This window comes from Mercenaria mercenaria, chromosome 11, assembly GCF_021730395.1.
Source record: "Mercenaria mercenaria strain notata chromosome 11, MADL_Memer_1, whole genome shotgun sequence".
NCBI classification, from domain to species: Eukaryota; Metazoa; Mollusca; class Bivalvia; order Venerida; family Veneridae; genus Mercenaria; species Mercenaria mercenaria.
In genome coordinates, this window is record NC_069371.1 from 41,047,631 (window position 1) to 41,058,859 (window position 11,229).

General features: G+C 35.0%; 2 protein-coding genes across 4 annotated transcripts in view; one reads left to right on the forward strand and one right to left on the reverse strand.

The window, feature by feature from the left end:
• LOC128546537 (formin-like protein) overlaps positions 1 to 7,300 on the reverse strand; it is a 69,702-nt gene extending 62,402 nt beyond the window's left edge. For all 3 annotated transcript variants that reach the window (XM_053517235.1, XM_053517234.1, XM_053517233.1), the window contains exon 1: positions 6,893 to 7,300. In XM_053517235.1, coding sequence (XP_053373210.1) covers positions 6,893 to 7,015 — 123 coding nt within the window. In that variant the 5' untranslated portion in view covers positions 7,016 to 7,300. The remainder of the gene's footprint in view (positions 1 to 6,892) is intronic.
• LOC128546538 (uncharacterized) lies at positions 933 to 5,286 on the forward strand. The gene is made up of 2 exons (XM_053517236.1): positions 933 to 1,082; positions 4,991 to 5,286. The coding sequence occupies exons 1-2, from the start codon at positions 943 to 945 to the stop codon at positions 5,223 to 5,225; spliced, it is 375 nt and encodes a 124-aa protein (XP_053373211.1). The 5' UTR covers positions 933 to 942; the 3' UTR covers positions 5,226 to 5,286.
• Positions 7,301 to 11,229: the final 3,929 nt, after the last annotated feature.

An 11,229-nucleotide genomic window follows, 5' to 3' on the forward strand; every position in this document is an offset into this window, starting at 1 on the left:
AGCTCATTTAGATTTGAAGATTGAATACTGCTTAAGCCGGTGCTATGGGACGTGGGCAGTGTTGCGTTTTCCATTACTGCTCATGAACAGACTCTATCAAACCGAGTCTGCATTTTTCACTGTTTGCCTTGTTCACGGTGCTTCCAAGGGATCTACTTTTCAGATTTTATTTACATAAACATGGTAGTGCACTGCTCAGTATTTATTTTCTTTGGCTGAAAAAGCATATTTTACCTACATGCAAATTAACACATTGCTTTTTTAGCTTGATGAAGAATTCCTCCAAGAACTAGGTGAAGACTTCTACAGGGTCACTGTCCCAGCGAAAGAACGACGACACGTCATCTTCGCCACAAACTACCAACTAGCGCTTCTACAGAAGGCAAAGACTTGGTATGTAGATGGTACATTCAAGGTAGTGAAGCATCCGTTCGTGCAGCTGCTATCAATCCACGCCTTTGTCAACAGCGACGACAGTATGAAACAGATGTGTTACGTGTTGATGTCGGGGAAGTCTAAGAAAGACTACAAAAAGGTAAACTGAGATATAAAAACACTTCATTAATATTGTATTATCTTCATGTATGCTATCAATAGTAAAAACTATTGCTCTCCATGTTTGTAAGAATATTTACTGGTCATACAGAGCGCACTACGTACCGGGGATTTAGATGATATATAATGTGAATTCTCACATGTTTGACGTCACGGCATTGTAATAAAGCCATAACATAAAAATGATAATACATTAGTGTAATAACGCTTTGACGTCGACGTGAGCTTTTAATCCGACCACAGAATAACGTACAGTATATATTAAACAATTGTATATAAAGCTGCATTTATAATGGAGTATATTACTGTTAAGAGTAAAATATTATATATGAAACTATTATATATTTCAGGTGTTCCAAGCTGTCCTTCGACTGTTACCAACGACCCATGTACAGTCATTTGTGGCCGACTTTGAAGCAGGGATCTGGCAGGGATTGCGGTCCGTGTTTGAGGAACCTGAAATCAAAGGATGTGCGTTCCATTTCGGCCAGGCACTGTTCAGAAAGGTGCGAGATAGTGGATTACAGGTAATTATGTCAAACATTTGAAATTATTAATTCGTATTGAAAGAAACAAGATCGCAATATTTGATATAACATTGAAGTAATGATATATGATGTGGCGAGAAACCACAAATTCACTTTGTTTCTTTCTGAAACATGTGATTCAATATAACGGAAGTATTATAAAACGAACAAGCAGGGGTGTAAAATTCCACTCGCCCGCTCGCATTGGCGAGTCAAAGTCTGGAAAGGACGAGTGGACCTCGCTGTATACTCGACCGATCGGGCGAGTGGTTTTCACGTCGGTAGCTTTAATGAAATTCAAAAATTACATCTCGAAAAACGTCAACAAACTTTGAGATGGTTCAGTTGCTACTTTGACTGGAATTTATGCCGGTAATTTTCCATTCCGAGAGCACGTGCGACCTATCATAATATCTAATTTACATCGCCGTTACTTTTCTTTATCGACACGAACACAAAAAACGCGCGTAGTGCATTCATTTTTTAACATTATCGCTTCAATTTTTCAACACCGTTTGAGAAGTAATACAATTTGAATTCTATTAAGATTTCAATAAAATATCGACGGAAATGTAAGCAAATTTGTATAAAAACGGTCAAATTTTCATATAATCATTTGTTAAATTTCAAACAGCGCGATCTTAATTACTTATTTCTTTCTAAGAGAAAATAAGTGATACATACTATGGGCATAAAATTCAGACTTTTGACCAGAAATAACAAAAAACAGAATAAAACAAGAGGACCATGATGGTCCTGAATCGCTCACCTCTTCCCACATGACCCAGTTTTGAGTATGACGTTGTTTTTTCTATTATTTGACATAGTGACCTAGTTTTTGAGCTCATGTGACCCAGTTTTGAACTTGACCTAGATATTATCAAGATAAAAATTCTGACCAATTTTCATGAAAATCCATTAAAAAATATGGTCTCTAGAGAGGTCACAAGGTTTTTCTATTATTTGACCTATTGACCTAGTTTTCGAAGGTACGTGATCCTGTTTTGAACTTTATCTAGATATCATCAAGGTGAACATTCTCACTAATTTTCATGAAGATCTCATGAAAAATATGGCCTCTAGAGAGGTCACAAGGTTTTTCTATTATGTGACCTACTGACCTAGTTTTTGATGACACGTGACCCACTTTCAAACTTGACCTAGATATCATCAAGATGAACATTCAGACCAACTTTCATACAGATCCCATGAAAAATATGGCCTCTAGAGAGGTCACAAGGTTTTTCTATTATTTGACCTACTGACCTAGTTTTTGATGGCATGTGACCCACTTTCGAACTTGACCTTGATATCATCAAGGTGAACATTCTGACCAATTTTCATGAAGATCTCATGAAATATTTGGCCTCTAGAGAAGTCACAAGGTTTTTCTATTTTTAGATCTACTGACCTAGTTTTTGACCGCATGTGACCCAGTTTCGAACTTGACCTAGATATCATCAAGATGAACATTCAGACCAACTTTCATACAGATCCCATGAAAAATATGGCCTTTAGAGAGGTCACAAGGTTTTTCTATTATTTGACCTACTGACCTAGATTTTGACGGCATGTGACCCAGTTCCGAATCTGATCTAGATATCAACAAGGTGAACGTTCTGACCAATTTTCATGAAGATCTTGTGAAATATATGGCCTCTAGAGAGGTCACAAGGTTTTTCTATTTTTAGACCTACTGACCTAGTTTTTGACGGCACGTGACCCAGTTTTAAACTTGACCTAGATATCATCAAGTTGAACATTCTGACCAATTTTCATGAAGATCTTGTGAAATATATGGCCTCTAGAGAGGTCACAAGGTTTTTCTATTTTTAGACCTACTGACCTAGTTTTTGACCGCACGTGACCCAGTTTCGAACTTGACCTAGATATCATCAAGATGAACATTCAGACCAACTTTCATACAGATCCCATGAAAAATATGGCCTTTAGAGAGGTCACAAGGTTTTTCTATTATTTGACCTACTGACCTAGATTTAGACGGCACGTGACCCAGTTTCGAACTTGACCTAGATATCATCAAGTTGAACGTTCTGACCAATTTTCATGAAGATCTTATGAAATAAATGGCCTCTAGAGAGGTCACAAGGTTTTTCTATTTTTAGACCTACTGACCTAGTTTTTGAAGGCACATGACCCAGTTTCGAACTTGACCTAGATATCATCAAGGTGAACGTTCTGACCAATTTTCATGAAGATCTTGTGAAATATATGGCCTCTAGAGAGGTCACAAGGTTTTTCTATTTTTAGACCTACTGACCTAGTTTTTGAAGGCACGTGACCCAGTTTCGAACTTGACCTAGATATCATCAAGTTGAACGTTCTGACCAATTTTCATGCAGATCTTGTCAAATATATGGCCTCTAGAGAGGTCACAAGGTTTTTCTATTTTTAGACCTACTGACCTACTTTTTGAAGGCACGTGACCCAGTTTCGAACTTGACCTAGATATCATCAAGATGAACATTCTGACCAACTTTCATAAAGATCCCATGAAAAATGTGACCTCTAGAGTGGTCACAAGCAAAAGTTTACGGACGCACGCACGGACGGACGGACGGACTGACGGACGGACGACGGACACCGCACGATCACAAAAGCTCACCTTGTCACTTTGTGACAGGTGAGCTAAAAATCTTAAATAATGAAAAAGCTGCAGTAATTTAAATACATAGAGTAAAACGATTTTTTTGGTAAAAAGGTTTCTGTTAGTGCGGCGGAATAGGTTACGTGACCTTGTGGACGTAAATAGGAATTTGATTTTAAAATAAAACAAAATCATGTTGCGGTTTTTAATAAGTTTTAAATGAATCTTTGTACATGTACTTTTTGATAAAATATTCTTCTCAAACGATAATGTAAATTCCTTGAAGGCAAATAGGTCACAGAGGTAGGATTTCCACTATTATCGTTTGAGACATTTACTTGTCAGTTTATACGCAATATTGCACATTCGCTTTTAATAATAAATTAAGGAAGAAACTTTTTTATTGATTTCTCATCAATTTAAAGAATCGAGGCGGTTCGATCAGACAGTGATGTGTCACATGGCGCGAAAACTGTAACTGTGACGTAATGTCATGACAATCTCGTGCAACAATACCGCTTTGATCTCCACTTCAGATGTCATGATACCGACACACTTCTTTTAGCTCTTTGAGAGGATGTTAATTGATGATGAAAACAAGGACAATTACTTAGTTTATCAACAGAATAATTACCGATGATTGTCAGCTTTTTTTTACGTTTTCAAGATGGGTAGGCGGATGATGACTATTGTGTCCATATTTTTTTAGGACACTTTTCAAAATAATTATTTTTCGGGAAATAATTCTTGAGAAAATGAAAATAACTGATATTTAATACTTTCCTGACACTTTGGGAAACTACGGTAGGGGTTAGACTTTGATTATTATTACTATCAATGCAGTTATTATTGAGAGCAACTTGATGGTGGAGATGACAAAATTAGTGAAAGAAAAAGAATAATGTCTGGTGTGAAAAGGAAATTTAAGAGTAACAAAAATGAAATCAAAAAGGAAACGTAGTGTACGAGCTATGTGTTATATTTGAAATTTGCTTGTTGTACATAATACTCCTTCCATAAAACGTGACAGTATTAAAAATGTCAATTATTAGGGCGAGTGACTGTTCACTAAGGGCGAGTAGATTTTACTAGCTACTAGTCCTGCAGGGCGAGTGGTGTGAAAAAGAATTTTACACCCCTGACAAGTATTCGGATAGTATTCATATTCATAAAACTATTTCTCTTTTTCATTTTCAAGTGTGCCGCAATTCATTAAATAAACCATATTATATTAACTTATTGTAATGAATAGAAATCACATGACATTTTACTATATAAAGATATTCCATCTATTTTACAGACTGCCTATACTGAGCGTGACGCCGTCTACCGCCTACTCAGAAAGACCTTCGCGTTACCACTGCTGCCTGCCGAGGACATCCCAGCAGCATTTAACAAGCTTCGAGAGAAAAGCAACGATGAGCGGCTCAACGCGTTCTTTGAGTATGTACAATCAACGTGGATTAACAACGATTTGTGGCCAGTGGCGTCGTGGTCCGTGTTTGGGAGGTCGATACGAACGAACAACGACGTAGAGGGTTGGCATGCTCGTCTCAACCGCCGTGCTTATAAGGGCAACCTTCCATTCTACCTGCTGGTAGACCTTCTCTTCAGAGAATCGAAGGACATTCCCATTAAAGTGAAGTTGGTGAGGGAAAACAAGTTACGACGCCACCAAAAGAAGGCAAGTCTTACCACGCAGGGAAAGTTAATGACTTTGTGGGCCGAATACTCAAGAAATGAACGGTCAACGCGCAGCCTTTTAGATGCGTGTGCATCTATGTACGGACCAGTTTAAAAGTGGTATTAAGTGTATTAAGCACTCTTTATCGGCTGCAGTGTAACTTGACGTGAGTTTTCTTTTGCCGTGTATTAAGGGAAAATGTGAATGGATTATTTATATTTGTTCATGTATTATATAATGTAATATATTGTTATGTTGTATTATGTGCTGCTTGAACTATTAATAAATCTTTAAATAAAAACTTTGCATCGTTTTCTTTTTCAGTAACATCGTTTTCTTTTTCAGTCACAAATAACTATTTCAAATTAAGATAATAGATAAATATAACCCTTAAATACTATTGGTTAGGTTTTTTACGACGCAAAGTGATTTAAGCTATTTTCCTTACTTTTAAATCTGAAATAAATGAATTTAAATAATTTAATTTAAACTATCGATCGTGTAATTAAAGATCATCAATAATATTTGATGACTGTTTAAGATCAATAGAACTGCCGGCAATCATTTTCTTACTTACGACAATTTTGATTAATGACAAACTGTAAACTAAATTGATCTGTAATCAGGCATTGACATTGTCACAGCTTTTATGCAAAACAAAACAATTTCACTAACACAATCGGCAAACAATATTCTTTTCACTTAATTAAACATAAATATAATAGATCTACATTTTGTATTTTACAAAAAAATATATAAATAAAATAAGAGTAGAAAAATCTATCTCCTCGGTCATTTACATATCCTAATTATCTCATTATCCCCTTTGTTAATGACGTTATTAATGTTATAAGAATATAATTATATTTCTAAACCAACCAAATTAAGTTTCTAAACATGGTACGAGTTGACCAAAAACTTTGGTCCGGGTCGTCCATAATATGGTCCGGGTCGTCTACAAAATGAGCCTGTAAGTTAACTTTAATAAAAATGAGCAATGTTAGTAATAGACATTATTAGTAATTCTGAAACTTTAAAAACATGTATTTGGTACAAAATAGTGGCCTAGAACTTTACAAAATACAGCTCAGTTCGTTCTGAAACGTGGTCCGGGTTGTCCCAAATATGGTCCGGGTTCTCTGGTCCGTATTGTCCCATGGTCCGTATTGTCCCAGTACCTCTATTAAATGGTAAAAAAGACCACTGTCAGGACGACTTCCAACCAGTGATAAAAATGGTCTCAGTAATTTTTAGGTTTGACATTTATCATAACAGTAGCTACAGATGAATTAGATTTCTTTAAAGTTCTTGGTAAAGTGATCTCAAGTTATTGGACGAAAACCATTTTCAAGGTTCTAGCCCGTTTTACCTAATACCTGTGTTGTCTGCATTAAAATATACGATGAAAATTTTTTTGACAGGTGCGTAGCAGCTAGGGGGTGGGGCCAAGTGTATCTGTGCATTTTTAAGTTAAACTTACTAAGTAGTAATTAAGTAAGTAGACAGATAAATGCTTACCAAAACTTTGGTGAACCTCCTGTCCAACTCATTTGGATCAGGCATTGGCAGTCGAATCGGCATACTTGAATGTCTGAGCTCGTTATGCTTGTATGTTTCTGGTCTACTACCAGTATTTCCCATTATTTACAAAAAATAAAATCTTGCACAAAGTCGGTGTCCTCTCCCAGCTTCTGTTTTGAAGGAGCTGAGGAGTCAGTTCGTGCGCAAACAGCAAAACAAATGTCACATTATGACATACTTCATTGGCATCCTAATTAAAACAATACTTTATTCGACATAGTGGTTAAGAGCTAATCCGGTGAAAACAAAGAAATAAAGATGAATTTGATGATAAACATCCTTTGAAATTTGGGGAAAGTCTCTCTGACTCACATCTCGCTAAATCTCGCGAAACGGGAGGTCAGTCTGTGAGCATAGTTTGTCGTATTTTTCACTCTTGGACTAAATCCACTAATTGTTTGATAGTAGCGGGTAGCGTAGTCTGTTAACAACACTGATCTGTCTTATTCAAACACTTATGGATTTGAAAATAAGAAGTGGGTTTTTTTTTGTTTTAAAGTATGGACTTACTCAATTGATTACTTTACCAACAAGAGTTACTAAGACTAGTACAAGAACTATTGATCATATTTATACTACACATATGGAAAATGTTATTCGGTTCAATGTCTCAGAATTAAGTTTAAGTGACCATTATCCTGTAAGTTTTATACGTAAAGTCAGTAAACACATTAAATTTGTAAAGCATAAAACCACCACTTATAGACCGTTTAGTAAGTTTTCCGAAGAAAATTACCTTAATGACTTAGCCTTGTCCGGTATAGATGATGCTGAAACAGTAGCAGATCCTTATAAGTGTCTAGATGTAATTTACTATAAATCTTAAACAAACATGCACCACTCAAACTTAAAAGGGTTAAGCGTCTTAAGCAACCAGAATGGTATACAGATTCTATAAAGGAAACACGTAGAATGAGAGATAAGTTTCATCAAATGAAAGATTGGGATTCCTACAAAAAATGGCGCAATAAAACTAAATGTTTAATTACAAAAAGTAAAAAGCAGTTCTTTAATAATACTATTAAGTCTAAGTTGGATTCAAAGCATCTATGGTTTAATCTTAAAACCCTTTCTGGTCAGTCTTCAGCTTCAGTGAAACTCCCTTTAGTTCTCAAAATCAATAATGAAGTCATAGAAGGCGACATGAATATTGCAAATGCGATGAATGTTCACTTTGTAAATATCGCAAATATTATCAATAGGGTTCCTTTTAATGAAGACAATTTCTCTGATCTTAAATCTTTTTGCGATGTGAAATTGAATAATGTGACTTTTAACATTGAACATATAACAGTACATGAAGTCAAAAATCTTATTAACACTTTAAACACAACTAAAGTAACTGGTGTTGATGGTATAGGACCTCGTGTTATAAAATGTCCTCTGACTACTTAATAAATTGTATAACCAGTTTAAAAAAAATTCTCGCAAAAAGTAGGATCTATTTGGTTAATTGGTACATTATTAGCCATATTTTAATTATCTATCATTATTTTTTGGCAAAACGTTTGTTAGAAAGCAATATTCGGAGAAACATTTTTCAAAATGGCGGATCTCCTGGGAAAAAAACCGCTCATACATCCTTAAATGATAACTGTATAATTAAAACGGAACGTAAATTGAAAAAAAAATATGTACAGTTAAGGGGGATTTTTTGTTCCGCCATTGTAGAATTTGGCAGAAGATATTTATTGTGACTGTAGGTATGGGTAATAAAGAAAAAAACACTCATAACTTAACAGATATGTGTTATTATTAGTTTTAAAATTTTGGCGCTTTAATCTTAACTTAAGCATGAATGTTTTGATATTGGAAGAGCTATCGCATGTCTTTAATAGCATTTGATTGCAAGGTGGCTTTTGACAACATATTTAAACAAGGACGGATTTCTAATACACTTAACACTATAACATGTAAAGACTAAGAATATTATATTAGATATAACTAAAACGTGAAATGGAATATACTTTTAAAACGTGTGTTCTTTGTGCGACTTCGTAATAATTGTTTATGCACTTTTGCAATTTTACAGTCTAAATGAAATATAAGCATTCTTCACAATCGAGCTAAATTATAGGGGTAGATTCGAAACTCTCCGGTCCCTGGTTAAGCATCTTATCCAAATTTTAATTAAGTTGGATGAACGGATTTTCGAAAGCACCACCCTGGTTCGTATATAGTCAGACGTTGTTACCACTGGGCTTATAAGCATAAATTGTTCCCATTCCCCTGCTTTATCGTCCATAGCGCATGGTCACGTGACAATATCCTTCTTCTGTATTTGACACAAAAGAATAATCTCTATTCAGAAGTTAGATATTCTTTTTAAAAAAATACGTGAAGTAAGCACATATTCAGTGTTGTAAACTTTATTCATTCTTCAAATTCTTTTTAAAACAAATATAGTTTACATTCAAAATATATTTTAAAGACATCTTTAATATGTGATATAGAAAATAGGAGAATGATTAAAATGAAACGACAGTCAATAATTAATTAATACTTGTCATTTCACGGGTTTGGACTTTCAAAGGGCGATGAACGAAAATTCCTGTGGTAAAAACGAATCGTTTGGACTTTTTCGTCATTTTGTAGAATTTCTATGAAAATCCATAATGTATTAATCATTAACCAGCTCAGAAGATTTCATTTGAAAATTCTGATGTGCAACTGATATAGCGGTCATTCTCATATCTACTTTGATACAACGACATTAACAAAACTTTTGACAGCGAAAATTGCCGCAACATGAAAATAGGCATGCAAATACTAAATAACCAAACCACACACCCGCACGCCCGCACCCTTACATTTACACACGCGCGCACACACACACACACACACACAATGGTAAAGTGGATTTTCAGTTGTTCTTGTTGTCGTTGTTATTATTATTTTGTTTACAATTAATGGTATCGACTGCTTTCATTCGCCGACTAATTACAAATTGGAATGCAATTTATACATCAACAATAACGAAGGTAGAACAAACGATGTGCGCCATAGATAAAACTACGGTACTGGTTCCTGAAATTCAATGGATCAAATGCCAATGTACATCGTTCCTCAGTCCGTCGTCTATCCGTCAGTCCTTCGTTCAGATTTCTTTAAAGAACATCTCGTAAACTAATGAATCAATTTTTACTAAGCTTTACGGATGTGTTCCTTGGTACCGGTATATTCCATTGGATTTCTTTCAAAGCATGATCATCCGCGCAGAAGTCTGGTCGCCACGATAACCAAAAGTTTTATCATGATGATAGATGGCTGCACTGTAAAATTTGAGATTCTTCTTATCTGAAACCGCTGACCCCAGTTCAAAATTATTTCTGAGAGCAGATCCTGAAGTAGTCTGGAAGTGAGTTCCAGAGAGCTGGTGCAGCATACTTGACGGAGTATTTACTGTAAGATGTTGTCCTATCAGCCGATACCTGTAACATATTTAACTATCTAAAATCAACACCTGCAGATATTTAGCAACAAGATCTCTAATTTTAGTTCTATCTATTTTTACATTACACTACAAGAGTGTACTATGCCGCAGTGTTTAGCTGTCGTTTTAGAAGATGTTCCTTTATTACTGTAGTAGGGTAAAGTATAAGGGTGCACTTATTCTTCCTTGCTATTGAGAGGTCGCGGGTTCGATTCCCGGTCAGGCTTGAAGTATTTTCAGCCTGTTACATTATTATTATTATTTATTTTGCAACTGCATAGATCACAAACATTAGCACACATTATATAGTAACTATAACAAAGTAAAATAAGTTTAATAAGTAAATAGATTAGATAGATATTTAAATAGAATAACAGAGAATTTCTATTGAACGGATTAAATTTGATATATTGCAAGTTCAGCACTCTTAAAAGCATTTTTTTTAAGTGATAAATAAGAGCATAACTACTTTAGAGCAATAAATAGCTTAAGAGCATATTTTCGTATTGTGCTTGAAAAACTTAGGTAAAATAAATATGATCTATGTTTGCATGGATAACCCATTAAGCCCGAAAGCTTATTTCCAATGGGGTCCAGTTTACCAGAAAGGATTTCCAATGGGGTCCAGTTTACCAGAAAGGAATAAGATGGAACCAGAGAAATAACGAACAACTGATTTAGTAATATAAATCATATACTTATGACAATAAAAACCATATGAAACTAAAAAATATTATATAAAAATATGGTATATGATGTTTAAATACTACAGGCTAGTAAACACAATCACAAAATGTTTATATTATATCACAATTAAGTTAAAAAGCTATTATCAACACTC